The 21,225-nt window shown below is 45.3% G+C and overlaps 2 protein-coding genes across 2 annotated transcripts in view; one reads left to right on the top strand and one right to left on the bottom strand.

The window, feature by feature from the left end:
- Positions 1 to 21,225, top strand: part of cenpp (centromere protein P) — a 116,179-nt gene that overhangs the window by 87,718 nt on the left and 7,236 nt on the right. The gene's annotated exons all lie outside the window — the stretch shown is intronic.
- ecm2 (extracellular matrix protein 2, female organ and adipocyte specific) lies at positions 598 to 20,561 on the bottom strand. The gene is made up of 12 exons (XM_079509671.1): positions 20,480 to 20,561; positions 19,615 to 19,749; positions 10,805 to 11,055; positions 9,855 to 10,508; positions 8,533 to 9,148; positions 8,156 to 8,271; positions 7,310 to 7,445; positions 6,469 to 6,626; positions 5,574 to 5,713; positions 3,829 to 3,941; positions 2,327 to 2,540; positions 598 to 1,536 (listed from the first exon to the last, which is right to left on the bottom strand). The coding sequence occupies exons 1-12, from the start codon at positions 20,556 to 20,558 to the stop codon at positions 1,371 to 1,373; spliced, it is 2,778 nt and encodes a 925-aa protein (XP_079365797.1). The 5' UTR covers positions 20,559 to 20,561; the 3' UTR covers positions 598 to 1,370.

The following is a 21,225-nucleotide window of genomic DNA, read 5'->3' as shown; positions in this document are numbered from 1 at the left end:
ATCCTGGCTAATGAGACAAATATGCTTCAAAACATTGTACTTGCCCTCTATAACTAAAATAAAAAACTTAAAACACATTTTCTTTCATAAATACAGAATATTTCGCTCAATAGGAACTGCTCCTATCGCAAGTTGATGATGTCATATAGTTATAGAGGGCAAGTATAATGTTTTAAAGCGTATTTGTCTTATTAGCCAGGGTTTCTTTTAACAACACACGATGTCATTATCAACCTGAAAAGCAGACCTGTCCAGGTGTGTTTCATGGATGTCTCAGCCAACCACTGCAGCTGATTCAGTGGCGGAAGATGTTCATTGTTATGGAAACCAGTTGGTGTAATGTTTCGTTGACATTCTCAGAGGAGAATGTGAACCTGAATAATGAAACACGATTATTCTTAGAGCTACAGTACAGTGACATCACGTCCTGGTACGATGCGAATAGGGGGACGGGAATCTATGTCACGTGAGTGTGTTTGCGTGAATTTCTCTTTTTTATTTTTTTGCACAGGAGCTTGGAAAAAGAATAGTCACAGTCATATTACTTAATAGTAAACCTTAAGAAGCTTTTAGGAGACTGGCATCTAGTTTGAGGGCAGCACTGGAATCGTAACATCTGGTGCGAATGGACTGAGAAGGTGAACCTGAGGAAAAGAGACAACACTTGTTTTGTATTACATTTTATTGAGCCAACTCAGTCTGTGAGTCCTATCCAGTCTACATGTTTCTCTAAGGTTAAAAGCAAATCCAATGTGTTTCTCAAATCTGATCTTTAGGACTGACCATCAATGCTTTCATTAATTAGATTTGTGTTTTCAGACATCGTCGAACTACAGTAACTGCATCGGTTGCTGTGATAACCACGTAATGACATAAGCATGAGTAATACTTAACATAATACTCTGGCATAGAATGGTGTTCCTTGCCGAAAACAGCTGATCTACAAGCTCATGGTGTGTCGGTTGTGAGCTTGTAGATTGCCTATTTTATGCAAGCGACGCCATCATTCATGCAATGAAGTATAAATCAGGTTTCAGACTGAGACACATCTTTAGAAATCAGACTTGAATGACCTAGGAATGTGATTCATATCTGATTCACACAAATCGGTTTCCATGTTTGTTTGTTAGTTGTTTTTTTGGTGGAGGGATGTTCGTTGTCTGGTTGTCACCAGACGCCACATCACCCAAAACATGAACGCTTCATCCACAGCGATCACAAGGAATCAGTACTATGGAACTCAGAGTAAACACTGTGCTGGGTCGTTATTGGCGGAGAGAGTGTAGTTAACACCCTCAAACTAGAGCCATGTGTGTTGTAAAACCACAGATGGCATTTTTTGTTTTAATGTGAGTCTTTGCATTTGTCCATTAGGGTTTCTGTGGTTTTAATTGGATGCTGGCGGCAGGGGTAATGCAGGAGAAGGCCACGGAGGGGACCTTTCCGGGGTCGATGTGGTTGTTGTCCAGTCTGAGGGTGATCAAGCTGGAGTCGATCTGGTTGCCAAGGTCACAGAAGCCTTCATCAGGCACTTCTCTGGAACACACACACCATCAGGGTCACATTAAAGGGTGATTCCATCAGTCTGTTAATGAGACACACTCACACATTCTTCAGAATCCCAGTGCTCTTATCAATGGATGAAGAAAGGCAGTCTTGGGCATTTCACAGAGAAATACACCGGAACACCTCCTCCACAGTATTGGCCGTGGTTTTTTGGACCCACTGAAAACTTTCCATTTCATTTTTCCCATAGAGATTTACAAACATATTTATATCAAGTATTCTAAGCCTAGAATCAAGCCATTTTTTTATATTTAATTATATGATATACTATATTTAATAAATACCCTTTGTTTAGTGTTTTTCATTTTTTCACAGAATCAAGGTTTTATGGTCATGACTCACCAGGATCCTGGATGGCTTGATTCTATGCTTAAAATAATTGATATTAATATTTTTGTAAATCTCTATATGAGAAAAATGAATGGTTGATTTTTCAGTGGGTCCAGAAAACCACGCCCACTGCTATGCTCTATACTACCTTAGCACCTTTACTTTGCAGTGCCTCATCCCTATATTACAGTGAGATGTTGTACTTGATATTGTTGTTGATTTGAGCTACAGTGAAGTGTTGTTGATGTTGTGATATTGTTGTTGTTGTTGTGAGCTACGGTAAGGTGTGGTACCGGATGATGTTGTGATATTGTTGTTGTTGTTGTTGTTGTGAGCTACGGTGAGGTGTGGTACCGGATGTTGTTGTGAGCTACGGTGAGGTGTGGTACCTGATGATGTTGTGAGCTACGGTGAGGTGTGGCACTGGTACCTGATGTTGTTGTTGTTCAGTCGGAGGAAGTGCAGGCTGGTCATCTCGTTGAGGCCTGGGGGAACAATGACCAGCTGGTTGTGGTCCAGACAGAGCTCCACCATGGAGTGGTATGCCCCGAAGAACGACTCTGGTTCCACTCCCTCTGCATCCAGTCTGTTGTACGACAAGTACAGGTACTCTAGACCAGGGTCCATATGAGCAAACACATAGCCTGAGAGAGAGAGAGAGAGAGAGAGAGAGAGAGAGATTCAGTTAGACTCATGGCTTAAAGTAATGAGTAATAAATAAGAATTAAATTAATCGTGTGTGGGTATGTTTGATTGAGGTGTACCACTTAGCAATACATGCATTTATAACACTATTAACTGTTGTCAGTGTGCCTTGCTTTTTTGACCTGTATTGATTGACACATCTGTGAAAAGAATCCATAAGACAAGGCCAGTTTATTTGTGTAGCACATTTAAACAACAAAGCAATTCAATGTGCTTTACATAAAACGTTTAGAAAAGGAAACGGCAAAATAAGAAAATAAAATTACAGTGCAGAATTGATCATAATAATAATATTAAAACTCAATGAAAGGCAACGGCGACGATTTTCAGCTGTGATGTAAAAGAACTAAGAGTTGCAGCAGGCCTGCAGTTTTGGGCGAGTTTGTTTCAGATATGTGGTGCATGAAAACTAAATGTTGCTTCTCTATGTTTAGTTTAGTTTCTAGGCACAGAAACAGACCTTTCCCAGATGGTCTGAGATGGCCGGATTGTTCGTGCTATCAATAATATGAAGATCAGAAATATATTTAACTTTCAATTAAATTCTTTGACATACAGGGAGCTATTGTAAATATTTAAGAATTGGAATGCTCCACTTTCATGGTATTAGTAAGGACTCGAGCAGCAGTGTTCTCAACTGCAGTCGTCTGATACATTTTTTTAGAGAGACCTGTAAAAGGTAGTTGAGCTGAGGGCCTTGGAACAATATGGCCTAAGCCAGTTGTCAAACGTCTGGCTGGCTGGGTGTCTGGGTGCTGTCGAGGCAAAACACTCGCCCACCATTTTTTCACAGATGAGGGTTCAATTGCCAGCAGTGGTGCTGCCCGCCTAGCCGGGTGCTCCAACACATACTGTACACCTGGCTGTGATCATTGCTGTGCTAGCAAACCCTGCTGGTTGGCTGGGGAACCTGTTCAGCGGGGAGGGAATTTGGGGGAGATAGAGTGAACCTCTGCGCTGTGTTAACGATCTCCCAGTGAAACTGCTCACTGTCAGGTGAAATCCATTTGTAACAGAGCAGACATGTGGTTGTCTAGTGGAGGTTGGCAGTGACAGACAGACAGACAGACAGACAGACAGACAGACAGAGAGTACACATGGGGAACTGGCAATGACGACACTGGGAGAAAATGAGAGAAAAAATAATTCTGGCTTACACGACTAAACTGATTTGCAGAGTGTGCAGCACTCATCAGTCATCACCTGTCAATCAAACTTTAGACCCACCTGGAATCCGTTCGATCCTGTTTCCCACCAGAACCAGATGGATCAGAGTTTTGGGCAGGTAGGATGGAACCAGGTACAACTCATTATGAGACAAATCTATAGACTCCAGGCTTCTGGACAGACAGACACAGAGGAGACATCAATTCATTAGTTACAATTGGCTTTAAAAATAAATCCAAAATGGCAAAAATAGAATAGAAAATAATTGTTTATCCAAGAACTCCCACTCACACGCACACACACACACACAAACACAGACACACACACACACACGCACGCAGCCACGCACACACGCACGCGCGCACACACACACACACACACACACACACACACTGAAAACCTGTGTAGTAGAGGACTGTGATGTTCTTTTAACGCTGGTATGGAGGAAGCTTTTCTTAGTAAGGTTTTCCTAAACATTCTCTCTCCATCCATCTTCAACCGCTTATCCGTAGTCGGATCGCGGGGGCAACAGCTCCACCAGAGAGCTCCAGACTTCCCTCTCCAGGGCAACATTAGTGACTTCCTCCTGGGGGGCCTTCCTTCCAAGGCCAGTGAGTCGATGTGTTTCCTCCAACTGCGCCTTGGTCTGCCCCGGGGTCTCCTCCCAGTGGGACGTGCCTCGAGGACCTCCCTAGGTTGACGCCCAAGAGGCATCGTAACCAGATGCCCGAACCACCTAAGCTGGCTTCTTTCCAGGCGAAGAAGCAGCTCCAAGTCTCTCTCGTGTGACTGAACTTCTCACCCTATCTCTAAGGGAGATGCCAGCCACCTCAAAACTCATTTTGGCCACTTGTATTCTCACTCTATGTAGACTGATAAAGTACTATTATTGTACTAAAGCAATGCTCTTCGGGTTAGTGAGGCTATTATAATTATCTAAAGAATTACTCTCTGTATTCATATTTCCTGCCATAGAACTCTACTATCGTTGTTTCCCATACAACCAGTGACCTTCTCAACTTTAAGTTGTGGAGAGGTAACTTTAAGTAAAGGAAACATTACAGCTCTCTGGACCTCAACCTCTGCTGCTGACCACATGGCCCAAGAATGTTGTCTTTCACAGCAGAACGTGGCATTTCCCCAGGTGGAGGCAGAGGCCTGGAACAGCTCCCGAAGACTGTCCAGGGCTCCCTCCAAATCCACTGAGTGGGTGAGGTCACTGGTTGTCAAGGTAGACCACGCCGCGCCGCGGCTCCATCAACCGCTCAAAAGTGCCAGGGGCATATCATAGAAGCATGTGCAGTGTGCACACAACTCAAAACAGTAGTCCTTATCCAACGATTGGTCTGAGACTCATCAATGTATGTTGCACCCGTCCTTCTAATGTCAATGACAGTTTCATTGTCAGACCAGCCATTGAGTTGAGCTGCTATCAGTCTGTAGAGGCCGTCATCTTTGGTGGTATAATCTGGTTCTATTCCCGCTCTATTTCGTCCTCTTCCCGGAGATGGACGGGACTTCCTAAATCTCATCCAATTTACAATCCAGCTCAGTTATCCCACTTATCCTCTGATTACTCCTACTAGTACTCTTACCGGTTTGTACGTTTGTATGGTTAGTGTGACCCAAATAAATACATACACTTATTGATACATGATGTAAGTACTGTATGTACAGAGATCTGGGGTGTGTGTGTGTGTGTGTGTGTGTGTGTGTGTGTGTGTGTGTGTGTGTGTGTGTGTGTGTGTGTGTGTGTGTGTGTGTGTGGGGGGGGGGGGGGGGGGTGGGGGAGGGGAGGGGTTTACTTGTGGTTGATCCAGGCCATCGGCGCAATTCTGGATTCATCCAGTCTGTTGTATCGTAGTGAGATGACACTCAGTCTGTTGCTCTGATTAAAAGCTGTTTCTGGAATCTCCTCGATCATATTATTCTCCAAATACAACTCCTGAATAGAGTAATTCATTATCATTTTATTATCATGACTAATACATTCATATATGTACGTACAGGTACATGATACTGTACATCAAAAGGGTTCATTTACTGTCAGATAATAAAGAGAAGGAAAATGGTAGGAACTGGGAAAATGTGATAGAAATCACATTATTAAGTAAATGACCTAATGACAAAAGTGTTTGCTCATACAGGGGCAAGGCATTCTGGGCCCTATCTTATCTCACCTTACCCCTTATGCCTAAACATCTTTAACTATTTAGAAAAACAGTTTAAAATTGTGAAAATAGACAATCTACATCAACACGTTGTGAGCTTGTAGATTGGCTATTTGAACTATTTTAAGTGTATATTTGTACGTCTCTACATGTTCTGATGAATTGAAAAGGGTGGACCCTGTTGTAAACAAGTGTAATGCTTTATGGTGTCGTCCACAGTTAAGTTTTTGTATTGAGTTGTGCTAGAAATGTACTGTAATTCTCCAAACTGTTAATAAATACTTCAATCAATCAAGTAGGTCATTTCTGTCAGACCTGACCACTGGCTCCAACAAAAACAGTATAATGAATGAATAATGAATGAACTAACTCCTAATCAGTTCATCATCTGTATGTCTTTATAATTGAAGGAGAAAAGAGAGAGCGTCTTGGTCAATCTCACACACACACACACTACAAACAGCTTGGCATTAGATAGATACTGTAGATGGCGAGACAGACAGACAGACAGACAGACAGACAGAGGTACCAGTAGAGTCTTGGGCAGGCCTCGTGGGATTGATCTGAAGTGGTTTCGTCCCATGCGGAGGTACGACAACTGGGGCATGTTGGAGAAGGCCATATGATCGATAGTTCCTTCACTCAGCAGGTTCCCTTCTACCTCTAGAATGACCAGACTCTTTAGGGCTGAAACACACACACACACACACACACACACACACACACACACACACACACACACACATGCCATTTTAACGATAAACCTAACCCCTAAACTTAAACTGTTCTACAGAGTGAAAAACTCAGCATCCTAGATGACAAGCTGACATGAATCATTTCCGTCCAGAAACATACCTCTTTTATATATATATTATATATCTATATATATATATCTTTCAAGTTTATTTTTGAGGGGCCTATGTCCAGCTTTTAGTGTGTGTGCAACACAAATTTTGTCCTACACAAACATTAAATGCCATTGACAATGAATGGACAGTTTTGAGTGTTTGTGTAAACAAACTTTGATGAAGGTGAGGGCGCAAATTCTGTGTGTGTGTGTGGTAAATAAATGGTGCATTTATATAGCGCCTTTATCCAAGGTGCTTTACATAGATTGTGCATTACATTCACCCATTCACACACACATTCATACATCGATGGCGGCGGAAACCATGCAAGGCACCAACCATCACATCAGGAGCAATTAGCGGTTCAGTGTCTTGCTCAAGGAAACTTCGACACTAACTCTGGGGGAGCCCAGGTTTGAACTGGCAACCTTGCGGTTACCATCCAGCCACTCTACCCCTGAGCCACCGCCGCCCCTGGTGTGTGTGTGTGTGTGTGTGTGTGCACGTGTGCGTGCGTGTAACCTTTTAGACTCTTGTGGTCGATCTCTCTCAGTCTGTTGTCGTTGATCTTCAGTTCTTGCAGCGTGGAGGGGAGGTTTTGGGGCATGACCTCCAGCTGGTTCCCATCCAGGTACAGACGAGTCAGGTACCTCAAACTCTGCCAGGGTGGGACCTCATCATCAGTAATATAATAGACCACTGGATCCACCCTGCCAGGGTGGGACCTCATCATCAGTAATATAATAGACCACTGGATCCCTGCCAGGGTGGGACCTCATCATCAGTAATATAATAGACCACTGGATCCCTGCCAGGGTGGGACCTCATCATCAGTAATATAATAGACCACTGGATCCCTGCCAGGGTGGGACCTCATCATCAGTAATATAATAGACCACTGGATCCCTGCCAGGGTGGGACCTCATCATCAGTAATATAATAGACCACTGGATCCCTGCCAGGGTGGGACCTCATCATCAGTAATATAATAGACCACTGGATCCACCCTGCCAGGGTGGGACCTCATCATCAGTAATATAATAGACCACTGGATCCCTGCCAGGGTGGGACCTCATCATCAGTAATATAATAGACCACTGGATCCCAAGCGTGTCCATCCTGACCAGTGCTGGACAGTGGTGTCACTAAGTAACTAAGAACATGTACTCAAGTACTGCACTTAAGTGCAATTTTGAGGTAGTTTTACTTTATTCACTCTCTACTTTATTTACTCTCTACAGTCTACACCAAATCACCAATCTAGACCTTCTATTTTCACTGAATGTTCACCCCAGAATAGGAAGGAAGCATGGTTAGATGGTTCAAGGACTGAGCTTTGTTCACATTCCATGCACTCAGCACCTTTACCTTGAAGGCTTTAGCGGAGATGCTGGCGGAGGTCAGGCTGTTCTTGCTGAGGTTGATCCACTCCAGGTTTGGGATTCCATTGAAGGTCTCTTCTGGCAGGGCGCTGATGTTGTTACCTGACACACACACATGCGCGCGCACGCACACACACACACATCCCTCATACTTATTAGACATTAGTTTTTATCTTTATTGCTTTTTAACTTTAACTGATCTACGGCAATGGCGTTAAGCGTAGTATCAAAAAATAGGCTTTAATTGACCTAGATCTACGGCAATGGCGCGGAGGGTGTTAATCACAATTATTTTTGCCACGATAATCGTGACATGTAATTTTCACATCGTCCCAAGTTAACCCTATAGTCGTAGTAACTCACCTTCCAGACTGATAGATTTGAGTTCAGGTACATCCAGGGTAGGGAAGTAGTTGAGCTTGCCGTTCTCACAGGTCATGGTGACGTCAGACATGCTGCATCCACGAGGCAGCGCTTCTCTCTTGGAGCCGCTCCTCTCTCTTAACCCAGCCTTCCTGGGCTGGGGCTCGACCTTCTCCACAACCTGCCTCTGTGTCAGCCCTCTCTCCTCTCTCTCCTCCAACAGCTCCTCTCTCTCCTCCATCTCCTTCTCTAAGCGCTCCTGTAGCTCCTCTTCTATCTCCTCCGGGGTGCGCGGAGGGGGAGGCCCGGGGACAGGATGGGGTCTGGGTGCCGGAGGCGGAGGTCTCGGGACGGGAGGAGGAGGCCTGAGCACGGGCGGAGGAGGTCTGGGTTCAGGAGGGGGGAAGAGTATATGTTGTTTGGATTTCTCTTCTCTGGGGTCAGGGGGAGGAGGAAAGAATATATGTTGTTTTGATTTCTCTTCTCTGGGATCAGGGGGAGGAGGAAAGAGTATATGTTGTTTGGACTTTCCTTCTCTGGGATCAGGGGGAGGAAAGAACCCAGGCTTTGGTTTTTCTATGGGGATGATCTGGAACACATCTCCTCTCAGCCACACCTAAAATGAGATCACATCGGATAAGATTATAGAACATGTGATGACATGTCAGAACTCAGAACATGATGACATGTCAGACTCAGAACATGTGATGAGAGGTCTGAACATGATGACATGTCAGAACTCAGAACATGATGAGAGGTCCGAACTAGGGTTGTCCTGAGATCGGGAGCAAAAAAAACGTGATCAGGACATCCCTAGTCATTATATGTGATGGAACTAGGATTGGGATCCGGAACCGGAGGAACCGTAACATTGAGGAACCGGAATCGGTTCCATCACATTTGGAATTGGAACTGTTTGGAACTGGTTTTATCACACTGGTTAGAGCTAGATACCAGTGATTCTCAAACTTTTAAATTTCAAGGACCACCATAACTCTGAGAGTGCACAAATGGAACTAAATGGACCCCATGGACACTCAGAGTTACAGACCTGTTAGGGTCCACTTGGGACCTGCTATATAGCAGTGGTTCCCAAACCTTTTAGCCCGGGACCCAAACTATACTCTTTTCACTACTTTTCTTCTTCTAATTTATGGAATAATTTGAAATAATAATTAACCCCTAAAATTTAGGAAACAAAAGATAAGGGGCCCATAACAATATGTCCGCGACCCACAAATGGGTCCTGACCCAGTGTTTGGGGAACCAGTGGCCTATAGGAACCGTTAAGAATCGCTATAGACGGAACAGCTCATACGTACCTCCTCTTTATCCTCCTCCTCTTCCTCCAGGGCCCTCAGCCTCTCCTCCAACCTCCTCCTCTCCGTCTCCCTGTTCTCTCTCTCCTCCGCCTCTCTCAGCAGCTCCTCTCTCCTCGCCCTCTCCATCTCCTGCCTCCTCGCCTCCTCCCGTCGCCTGACCTCCTCCTCTTCCCGTCGCCTCCACTCGGCCTCCATCTTCTCCTGCTCCTCTCTCCTCATCAGCTCCTGCAGGCGGAGGGCCTCCTCTTCTCGCCTCCTTTCCTCCAGCAGCATCGCCTCCCCTTCCCGTCTCCTCTCCTCCAGCAGCATCACCTCCTCTTGTCTCCTCCTCTCCTCGAGGAGCATGGCCTGCTCCTCTCTCCTCCTGTCCGCCAGCAGCAGGGCCTCCTCTTCTTCCTGCCTCTTCTCCTCCATCATGCTGAGCGGAGGCAGGCGGAGGGCCTCCTCTTCTCGCCTCCTTTCCTCCAGCAGCATCACCTCCTCTTGTCTCCTCCTCTCCTCGAGGAGCATGGCCTGCTCCTCTCTCCTCCTGTCCGCCAGCAGCAGGGCCTCCTCTTCCTCCTGCCTCTTCTCCTCCATCATGCTGAGCAGTGTGAGCACCTCCTGCTCGTCCTTCGCATCCAGCATGCGGAGGGCCTCCTCTTCCTCCTTCTCCTGCGGGCGGGGAACATGGGACCATAATATGAAGATGATGTCACTGCTATTGTGGCAAAAATAATTGCGATTGGATTAACGATATTATCGCGATAATCAAAATGTGCTTCAAACTTCAAAATCACACTTTTGTCAATCCCTTGAACCCCCAGCATCCCTATTCTGGGGGGAAACAATGCGCCAAAAATAACCGATCTTTGTGCAGAGTGAAATAAGAGCGATCCAAATGTGATCTTTCGAGTGTGTTTTCTTTAACATGATGAACGATGACAGCGATTATATGGTCCCATCCATACTTGCAGGCGTAGCACCTCCTGCTCCGCTCTCCTCCTCTCATCCTCCACCAGCTTCCTCTGTCTCTTCTCCCTCTCCTTCCTCAGACGTCTCTTCTTCCTCTTCTCGTCCGCCCGCCTCCTCTGTCGCTTCTCCTCCGTCCTCTTCTCCTCCCGCCAAATGATGCTCTGCACCGCCTCCCGGGTCAGCGGGGTCACGGGGGCACCGGGGGCGCTGGGAACTAGTGGGGAGTCACCAGAGAGGTCAGAGGGCACTGACGGGTCAGCGGGAGAAAGGGAGAGAGAGAGAGAGACAGAGGGGAGAGCCCGGGACGGGAAAAGACGAGAACAGGGGAAGAAAAACAGACAGAAAGATGGACGGACAGACAGACAGACAGGGAGGGGTGTGTTGGTGTTACTGAAGGACAGACAGGTGGACAGACAGACAGACAGATAAACTGGGCTGTGTTAATGTTCAGACAGACAGGTGGACAGACAGACAGATGTACCGGGCTGTGATAATGTTACTGGCAGACAGACAGGTAAACTGGGCTGTGTTAATGTTACTGCCAGACAGACAGGTGGACAGACAGACAGATAAATCGGGCTGTGTTAATGTTACTGGCAGACAGACAGGTGGACAGACAGACAGATAAACTGGGCTGTGTTAATGTTCAGACAGACAGGTGGACAGACAGACAGATGTACCGGGCTGTGTTAATGTTACTGGCAGACAGACAGGTGGACAGACAGACAGATGTACCGGGCTGTGTTAATACAGTATATGATGGTAAATATGGGATTCAACTGAGTGGGCAGAGGAAGAGCCTATAAAGACAGTGTGTAATGAATGCATGAAACCCTCACATTTTGAGTGTGTGTGTGTGTGTGAGTGTGAGTGTGAGTGTGTGAGTGTGAGTGTGAGTGTGAGTGTGTGTGTGTGTGTGTGTGTGTGTGTGTGTGTGTGTGTGTGTGTGTGTGTGTGTGTGTGTGTGTGTGTGAGTGAGTGAGTGAGTGAGTGAGTGAGTGAGCACGCGTGCGTGCGTGCGTGTGCGCGTTTGAAGTACGCTAGTACAGTAGCCTACAGTTATTGTTCTCGCTTGCTGTGTATGCGAATGAAGTACAGTTGTTAATGTCTGTCTGTCTGTGGCATTGTGTGATAACTGCAGGAGTTAAAGTGCCAGTTTTAGTGCTACTATAATGTACATAATGTAAGACTTATCATTAGGACTACATTTGCGTGTAGTCTTGTGTGAACTGTGCAGAGCTGAATAGGTTGGGCTACACTACTACTTAACATCAGTCATCATGGTGATACTTGGAGAGCCAAACATTATCTGAGGTAGTACTTGGTATAAAGAATGGTTGATAACCACTGCTCCATAGCAGTGATTATACTGGGAATATAGAGCTATTTACCAGCATATATATCACTTAACACCCCCTTTAATTTGTGTGCCACATGATTTTTGTCAAATATTGCGATGCTTCGTTGAGCAGTAGCTGGAACTTTACTAGAATGATAAGGTGTTTGGGTTTGTAATTACCCATAGTTCCTCAGTGCATGTGAGACAGTCAGACAGAGAGGTCTGTCATCAGGTGGAGTGTGTGTGCTCTGTACTTTAGTACACAAACAGACACAACCCCTCCCTGTCCAGTAAACTGTAGCTCTGGAGCAGGAGATTACCGACACACACACACACACACACACACACACACACACACACACACACCACACACACACACACACACACACACAGTGCACTGAGAGGGACCCACACCAGGTGCTTTAAAAGGCTCAGGCTGCATCTGATTAATATTGTGTGTATTGTTACATGAGCTTCTAACAGACACTTGGGTGTCTGTTAGAAGCTCACAGCCACATGTCATTACATTACTGTACAATAGAGACCAGACGTTGACTCATATACGGCTGACACGAGTATCACAATGTTGTCGCTTTTTTTCGGGTGGAAATCTCAGTATGTTCCAAAAAATTTGCTTTTCAGGAAATGGAAAAGTTTGAGGAGAAAATGAAAATGCAAAACGCAAGCTTTTAGATCTGTTTTGTGCTATTTACAAAATGTCACAAAATTTAATTAAATATGGAGATTCAAGGTTTCTGTCCGATAGCAAAGACATGATGTAACCCTTACCATAGGATATAAGTATACCCTTTTTTTTAATAGTTTGTTAAATTGTACTGCGTACTGTTTTATTCAATCAAACAAAACCATGCATATCCAATCATAATCCATTATACTCCTCTAGTATGTTTGAACCCGAGTGGAATAGTATGAGAGTTATGACACTAGCGTTGACTCCCATTGTAACAATGGAATGCGGAAGTGCTCATTCTATCTCAATGGGCCCATAGGCTTTGAACGTGCCATGAATCTGCTTGGCTATCTATTATTACAATTGAGAAGTGAACGAGTTGTGAGCGCACACTTCGTGCAGAGTTCAGTTGGCCAAGTCATAGAACGTGACGCATGCAGAGCATGCGGAAGCGCCGCCTACGGACGTGATACGCCATACCGCCATACGTCACCGACCCTACCCCTGCGTTTTCAACCCAGCTCTGTGGTTTCCCTTTCTGTGATGAGATGGCACGATTACAATCACAGCGGCGCTTTCCTAGAATTTTTGGGGCTTTTTGTCTTTATTAGTTTGACAGGAAAGGGGGAGAGAGATGGGGGGGAAGACACGCAGCAAAGGTCGTCAGGATCGGAACCCGCGACACACTGTCAGGCTGGATCACCAGTCTAGGTGCCTGGACCGCTCGGCCGGCCCAGGCCTTTCTCGGGGCTTTTAAAACAATATACACTGGTAGTGGACACACAACATTCAACAACAACAACACGGAACAACAACACAACTTGCCCAGCACCCTACTGTAGCTCCATATGTGCCCGCCTCCCCTTTGAACCAACAAAAGAACGTCGGAAACGAACGAAAACAACAGCCGGGAGGTTATGACAGAGAAACAAATGTTTTGGAGAAGAAAAAATAAAAAAGGCGGGAAAGATGCACAACGGAGACGGCCTAGCATGCTGCACATGGCAGTTATGACTCGAGTGTAATTCTTGTTTTGTTTTTGTTGCTTGCGTTTCTGAGGCTGGCGACACAGAAGCATCCTACTTTTATGTTCATAGCCACCTATGTTGCTAGGGAACTTGATGATGCTTGTTGCTATGGAAAGTTTGGATACCATAACAAACACATCTTCACAAACGGATTGATTATTTCCTCTGATCTTTTCATCAAGAAATACCTTTGCGCGATGAAGTGTAATTTAGGCAATCCAGTCATTTGATTTATTAAGTCTGAACAGCAAAACAAACACTTAGAAACAATTTTTTGCCAATCAAATTTGAACCACATTCCTAGGTGGTTTGATTTCTAAAGATGCATTTCAGTCTGGAATCGCTTGAATCGGTATCGCAGTATCGCTTGCTGAACATTTTATATATACAAGTTCAGCTCTGTCGAGCAACACCATTGTACCATACGTCCGTGAAGTCACGCCTATCCCGCTACTACGTCATTACACAGCAACCAATGCACAAAAATCTGATCTGATCTGCAAATAACAGTGTGGACGGGACAGTCGGCCGACCAAAGATAAGATTTAAAAAACAAATGGGATTTGGCTGCGGTCTGAACAAAGCCTTTCTTCTTCCACTGCTGGAGTTCCTTCCAGCCGCAGTCTACAGCTGATAAGAGGCGGTTCCTGTGTGTGGTTCTGTCAGTCTACAGCTGATAAGAGGCGGTTCCTGTGTGTGGTTCTGTCAGTCTACAGCTGATAAGAGGCGGTTCCTGTGTGTGGTTCTGTCAGTCTACAGCTGATAAGAGGCGGTTCCTGTGTGTGGTTCTGTGGTTCAGTCTACAGCTGATAAGAGGCGGTTCCTGTGTGTGGTTCTGTGGTTCAGTCTACAGCTGATAAGAGGCGGTTCCTGTGTGTGGTTCTGTGGTTCAGTCTACAGCTGATAAGAGGCGGTTCCTGTGTGTGGTTCTGTCAGTCTACAGCTGATAAGAGGCGGTTCCTGTGTGTGGTTCTGTGGTTCAGTCTACAGCTGATAAGAGGCGGTTCCTGTGTGTGGTTCTGTCAGTCTACAGCTGATAAGAGGCGGTTCCTGTGTGTGGTTCTGTGCACAATCCTCCTCGTTAGAAGACAATGAGCTCCACTCTGATGTGGAACATGTGGTTGTGCTTTCAAATCCCACTGAGCTTACGCTGCACTATGTCATCAGACCAGTACTGTCACTCTCTCACTCATGTGGCTTGCCCACTTCCTCCTGCACTCTACCTGCATAGTACTTATTAGTAGGACAGCTGAGGGACAGACCGTAGGAAAGCTGAGAGAGAGACAGACCATATAGGAGTGACAGACATTAGGAAACCTGAGCAGGAGACGGTGTAAGAGAGACAGACCATATAGGAAAGCTGAGAGACAGACAGTAGGGAAGCTGAGAGGGAGACAGAAGAGCTTACTCTACCTCCAGAAAGCTGGAGGTAAGGGTCTCTCCCCAGACCAGCGGAGCTTCATGTGGGGTCTGTCCTCACTTGACCCACTGCTGCCTGAGGCAGAAGTTGTCAGATTAGAGTGCACATTGTTGTTTGTGTTCATGTGCCTAAATAAGCACTATAATGTGTATTTGAAGGCAACCCATGCACAGATTATATTACTGTCCATTTAAAAGTATTTAATGGCTTTTCCACTGTAATACCACAACATTGCTGGATGAATAATTGACACAAATTGCCAGCATAGGCAGGGCACAGTCATTCCATAGGCAGGGCACAGTCATTCATAGGCAGGGCACAGTCATTCATAGGCAGGGCACAGTCATTCCCATAGGCAGGGCACAGTCATTCCCATAGGCAGGGCACAGTCATTCATAGGCAGGGCACAGTCATTCATAGGCAGGGCACAGTCATTCATAGGCAGGGCACAGTCATTCATAGGCAGGGCACAGTCATTAGTCATAGGCAGGGCACAGTCATTCATAGGCAGGGCACAGTCATTCATAGGCAGGGCACAGTCATTCCCATAGGCAGGGCACAGTCATTCATAGGCAGGGCACAGTCATTCCCATAGGCAGGGCACAGTCATTCCCATAGGCAGGGCACAGTCATTCCCATAGGCAGGGCACAGTCATTCATAGGCAGGGCACAGTCATTCCCATAGGCAGGGCACAGTCCTTCCCATAGGCAGGGCACAGTCATTCCCATAGACAGGGCACAGTCATTCATAGGCAGGGCACAGTCATTCCCATAGGCAGGGCACAGTCATTCCCATAGGCAGGGCACAGTCATTCCCATAGGCAGGGCACAGTCATTCATAGGCAGGGCACAGTCATTCCCATAGGCAGGGCACAGTCATTCATAGGCAGGGCACAGTCATTCCCATAGGCAGGGCACAGTCATTCATAGGCAGGGCACAGTCATTCCCATAGGCAGGGCACAGTCATTCATAGGCAGGGCACAGTCATTCCCATAGGCAGGGCACAGTCATTCATAGGCAGGGCACAGTCATTCCCATAGGCAGGGCACAGTCATTCCCAAAGGCAGGGCACAGTCATTCCCATAGGCAGGGCACAGTCATTCATAGGCAGGGCACAGTCATTCCCATAGGCAGGGCACAGTCATTCCCAAAGGCAGGGCACAGTCATTCCCAAATTGCCCTCATGAACAGTTAAGTCATGTGACTGTTCCCACATTATATTAATGTAATGGGTGCAGTACTCAATATTCGCATGAGAGGTGGCTATAAGCATGCACACCTAGGCATTTGGGGATGATAAAATATGTATTTGGAGAATTGGGACGACCAGAAACAATATCCATCTGCAGGTTTGCAGACTGGCTACCTTAAGAGGCCATGTCCACAGAGAGCACCTTTTGAGCTGGCAGCGCCAGTCTGCATTTATATGGTAAAGACGCATCAGTCTGCATGCCATGCATTTATATGGTAAAGACGCATCAGTCTGCATGCCATTCATTTATATGGTAAAGACTCACCAGTCTGCATGCCATGCATTTATATGGTAAAGACTCACCAGTCTGCATGCCATGCATTTATATGGTAAAGACTCACCAGTCTGCATGCCATGCATTTATATGGTAAAGACTCACCAGTCTGCATGCCATGCATTTATATGGTAAAGACGCATCAGTCTGCCATGCATTTATATGGTAAAGACTCACCAGTCTGCCATGCATTTATATGGTAAAGACTCACCAGTCTGCCATTAATTTATATGGTAAAGACGCATCAGTCTGCCATTCATTTATATGGTAAAGACTCACCAGTCTGCCATTCATTTATATGGTAAAGACGCATCAGTATGTCATTCATTTATATGGTAAAGACTCACCAGTCTGCCATTCATTTATATGGTAAAGATGCACCAGTCTGCCATGCATGTATATGGTAAAGACTCACCAGTCTGCCATTCATTTATATGGTAAAGATGCACCAGTCTGCCATGCATTTATATGGTAAAGACTCACCAGTCTGCCATTCATTTATATGGTAAAGACTCACCAGTCTGCCATTCATTTATACAGTATGGTAAAGATGCACCAGTCTGCCATGCATTTATATGGTAAAGACTCACCAGTCTGCCATTCATTTATATGGTAAAGACTCACCAGTCTGCCATTCATTTATACAGTATGGTAAAGACTCACCAGTCTGCCATGCATTTATATGGTAAAGACTTACCAGTCTGCCATTCATTTATATGGTAAAGACTCACCAGTCTGCCATGCATTTATATGGTAAAGACTTACCAGTCTGCCATTCATTTATATGGTAAAGACTCACCAGTCTGCCATTAATTTATACAGTATGGTAAAGACTCACCAGTCTGCCATGCATTTATATGGTAAAGACTCACCAGTCTGCCATTAATTTATATGGTAAAGACTCACCAGTCTGCCATTCATTTATACAGTATGGTAAAGACTCACCAGTCTGCCATGCATTTATATGGTGTGATGCTAGAAAGCTCCTCTTCCAGCATCACGCTTCAGCTCTCCAGGCACCCAACGTTTTTGGTGAAACTTTTAACTGTCCTGGCTGTGACAATAAATCTACAACCTGTCCAGTCCCATGTTTACTTTGTTTCAGCAAAGCTATTTGTGCGAATACCAGCTCAGTGACTGAAACTGAGACTGGGTGGTCAGGGATCGATCCCCGGCCGGGCCATACCATACCAAAGACCCTGAAAAACGGGACCCAGTCCCAGTACCTCCCTGCTTGGCATTTACATAGATTGTGCATTACATTCACCCATTCACACACACATTCACACACACATTCATACACCGATGGCGGCGGAAACCATGCACCGACCAGCACATCAGGAGCAATTAGGGGTTCAGTGTCTTGCTCAAGGACACTTCGACACTAACTCTGGGGGAGCCCGGGTTCGAACTGGCAACCTTGTGGTTACCATCCAGCCACTCTACCCCTGAGCCACCGCCGCCCCGCCTCCCTACACCCTACATGCACAATGTGCTGAAAGGAGTTGCGCTACTCATACATTACAACTCGCATCATAGTTGGATACTGTATGCATAATACATATATTTTTCAGCAAATATCTTAGTTACACCAACATCGAACAGTTGGCAAGCAGCCTTTGCTTTGCAGAGCGGTTGCTCTGTTTCTCACTATAATATCCCATGTACAGTATGTATGCTCTCTGGACCCAGAATGCTGACTTTCTCTCTCTCTCTCTCCCGTGCTCTCTCCATCAGTACTCATACAGTCGCTTATTTCAGAAAGTCTCTCACCCACACATTGGTTTTATGAATAATTTGGTTCGTATAGAGCTGTCATAGAACAGTGTGTCCAGAAAATGAACGTCTCTTACACAAGAGTCACGGCGGTACCAGCAAGACACTTTTCATTATCACTGCAGCTGTGGGAGAATAGGTAGGGAACTCTGATATTGGTGCGTCGTACAAAAAATACTGGCATTGGAAATTGGCACCTAATCCCACAGGACACCACTATTACAACAACTATGCCAGGCTTTACATAACTGGAAAATGAGTTAAAACTCACCGCACCATTATAAGACCACGTTCAACTCACAGTCCTATTAAAAGACCAACTTGAATTCAATGTCCCGTTAAAAGAGCAGCTTTACGGGCCGTGTCCACAGACAGTGCTTTATGAGCAGAGGAGTGCATTGGATAATGGATATCTAATCCAGAGTGCTCGCACGGCATTTATTGCATTTACCTCAACGTTCTCACCCAGTGGTTCTCAAACGTTTACATTTCAAGGAACCACCTTAACTCTGACAGTATACAAATTGAACCAAATGGACCGGTCAGGGTCAGACCCACAGCGTACATTTGGAACTCAGAGGGTCCCTGGACCCTACTTTAAGAACTACTGTCCTAGATTTTTTTTTAATTATTATTATTATTATTATTACACACTGCTATCGACCGATATGCAAGTTATGGGTATCGGGAAGCAAGAAATGGTATCGGTACATCTCTAACATTTTAACCAATTAATGGTTACTGTGCTCAAACCAATGTTAAACATGGACTTGTCATTGTTTGGGATAATGACTCAAAGTCGGCTGGTAAATAACCAGGTTGTCACACAAACACAAAGCCAAGGAGGATCAAACGGCGACACTGATGAGCGACACTCGTCTCCAAAAGTCTAACTATTTGCCAAAAAGAAAAGAAAAAAGAAAACACGTTGAAATGCAAAGCTCAGCGATGGGAGGAGGAGCTCTGCATTCTGTCTTTTTTCCCACGGAATTGCCTGGCAGAAGGACGCTCTGTGTAGTACATACCTGGTATGACATTGTAGCTGGAGATGTTTCCATTCTCCTGGTATCCAACCTCACCCAGCCGTCCTGGGCTGGTTGGATCAGGAACCAGTCTGATCTTCAGTGGCTTGGACCGAGTGTCCCTGGATCTGCCATGGCCTGACATGCATGCCACACACACACACACACACACACACACACACACACGTATGTACATGTATATTAATGTAATCTATGATTCATTTTTGAACATTATGTTATAGTTAGCCTGCCAGCAGGGTATTGAGTAATGAGTAATGAGTCTTGTCTGTTGGACTGATTACATTAGTGTGTCAGTTAGCAGGATGTCTCTGAATGCATCAATTACATGTTTACATTTTACGTTTTCTTTTGTTTTGAAAAGAAAACTGCCTTAGAAGTGCAGCTTATGGAAACATATTTGTCTGTGAATTAAAGGCTTCAAAAGGACAAGGGCTGTTTATCTGCTCAGCAATACGTCTCTGGAATCCTAATTCATGCTTTAAATTGATAGTTTTACTTAATACTTCACCCAACAAATGAATAATGGTTTAAATAGCATTTAATTTGAATCCAGCAATTATGAAAGAATATCAATCATATGTCTCTCCTACACTGTCTCTCTCAGCTTCCCTACTGTCTGTCTCTCGTACACCGTCTCCCTCTCAGCTGTCCCTCCTACACTTTCTCCCTCTCAGCTCTCCCGCTGTCTGTCTCTCCTACACTGTCTCCCTCGCAGCAGTCCCTCCTACACTTTCTCCCTCTCAGCTGTCCCGCTGTCTGTCTCTCCTACACTGTCTCCCTCGCAGCAGTCCTATTGTCTCTGTAAAGACAGCATGCTGTGTAAAAGGATGTACATGTGAGGTCTCACCTTGTCCTCTCCTCCTGCTGTGGGCATCAGGTATCATTAGAACCAGACACACACCAGCTAGGATCACACTCCACCTCATACCTGCACAACAGCAAACAACACACACCTGTAGAGTTCACACTGCAGCCCAGCACCGTCCACTTCTCTGTCTACACTACAGAGATCAGAGTGGGTTCATTCTAGTGACAGACAGCAGTTAAAAAAATAGATCATTTTGTTTTCTAAACCACTTCATACAAAGGCGTTTTGAATGTGTTTTATTACTTAGAACACACGATAATCCACCTAAACACGTACAGAACTGCTTTAGTGTGTAATAATTGAAAGCTAAATTGTCATATTAATCAATCTGTAATCTAAAATAAATTAATAAAGCCATTAATGGGAATATGGTCTATGTCAAGTGGGGTCCAGGGTTCCAAATGTACCCTTGCAGGTCTATAACTCTGACAGTGTATATATGGAACCAAATCCCCTTACGGGTCCATCCGCCATCAAATATAGAATTTCCTAGCCTTAAAGGGAAACTTCACCCTTTTTGCAAAAAAAATATATGTTAATGCCGTTTAGAAGATTTAGAACACTTTCCTGGGGTTTTAGATATTTTTGATTTTAGCAGTGAGCTATAGACACTGGGCTCACATACTTCCTGGACTATGTTGTCTCAGTAAGACAGCCCTCCCCCTATCCACAAGGAGGAGCGGTGCACCAAAGTATTATGGGAATTGTATTCCAGGAAGGAAGTG

The sequence above is a fragment of the Electrona antarctica genome, assembly GCF_951216825.1.
Source record: "Electrona antarctica genome assembly, chromosome: 9".
NCBI lineage: Eukaryota > Metazoa > Chordata > Actinopteri > Myctophiformes > Myctophidae > Electrona > Electrona antarctica.
Note: the sequence above shows the minus strand (reverse complement) of the source record. Positions and strands in the feature narration are given on the sequence as shown.

Bases quoted from the DNA above. Each gene is read 5' to 3' on its own strand.
- ecm2 (XM_079509671.1), bottom strand. From the start codon at position 20,558: ATGAGGTGGAGTGTGATCCTAGCTGGTGTGTGTCTGGTTCTAATGATA. The intron at 10,509-10,804 runs GTATGGATGGGA...CCCCGCCCGCAG, and splicing joins AGGAGGTGCTACGCCTGCAA to GAGAAGGAGGAAGAGGAGGC. The intron at 7,446-8,155 runs GTAAAGGTGCTG...CCACCCTGGCAG, and splicing joins TCTCCGCTAAAGCCTTCAAG to AGTTTGAGGTACCTGACTCG.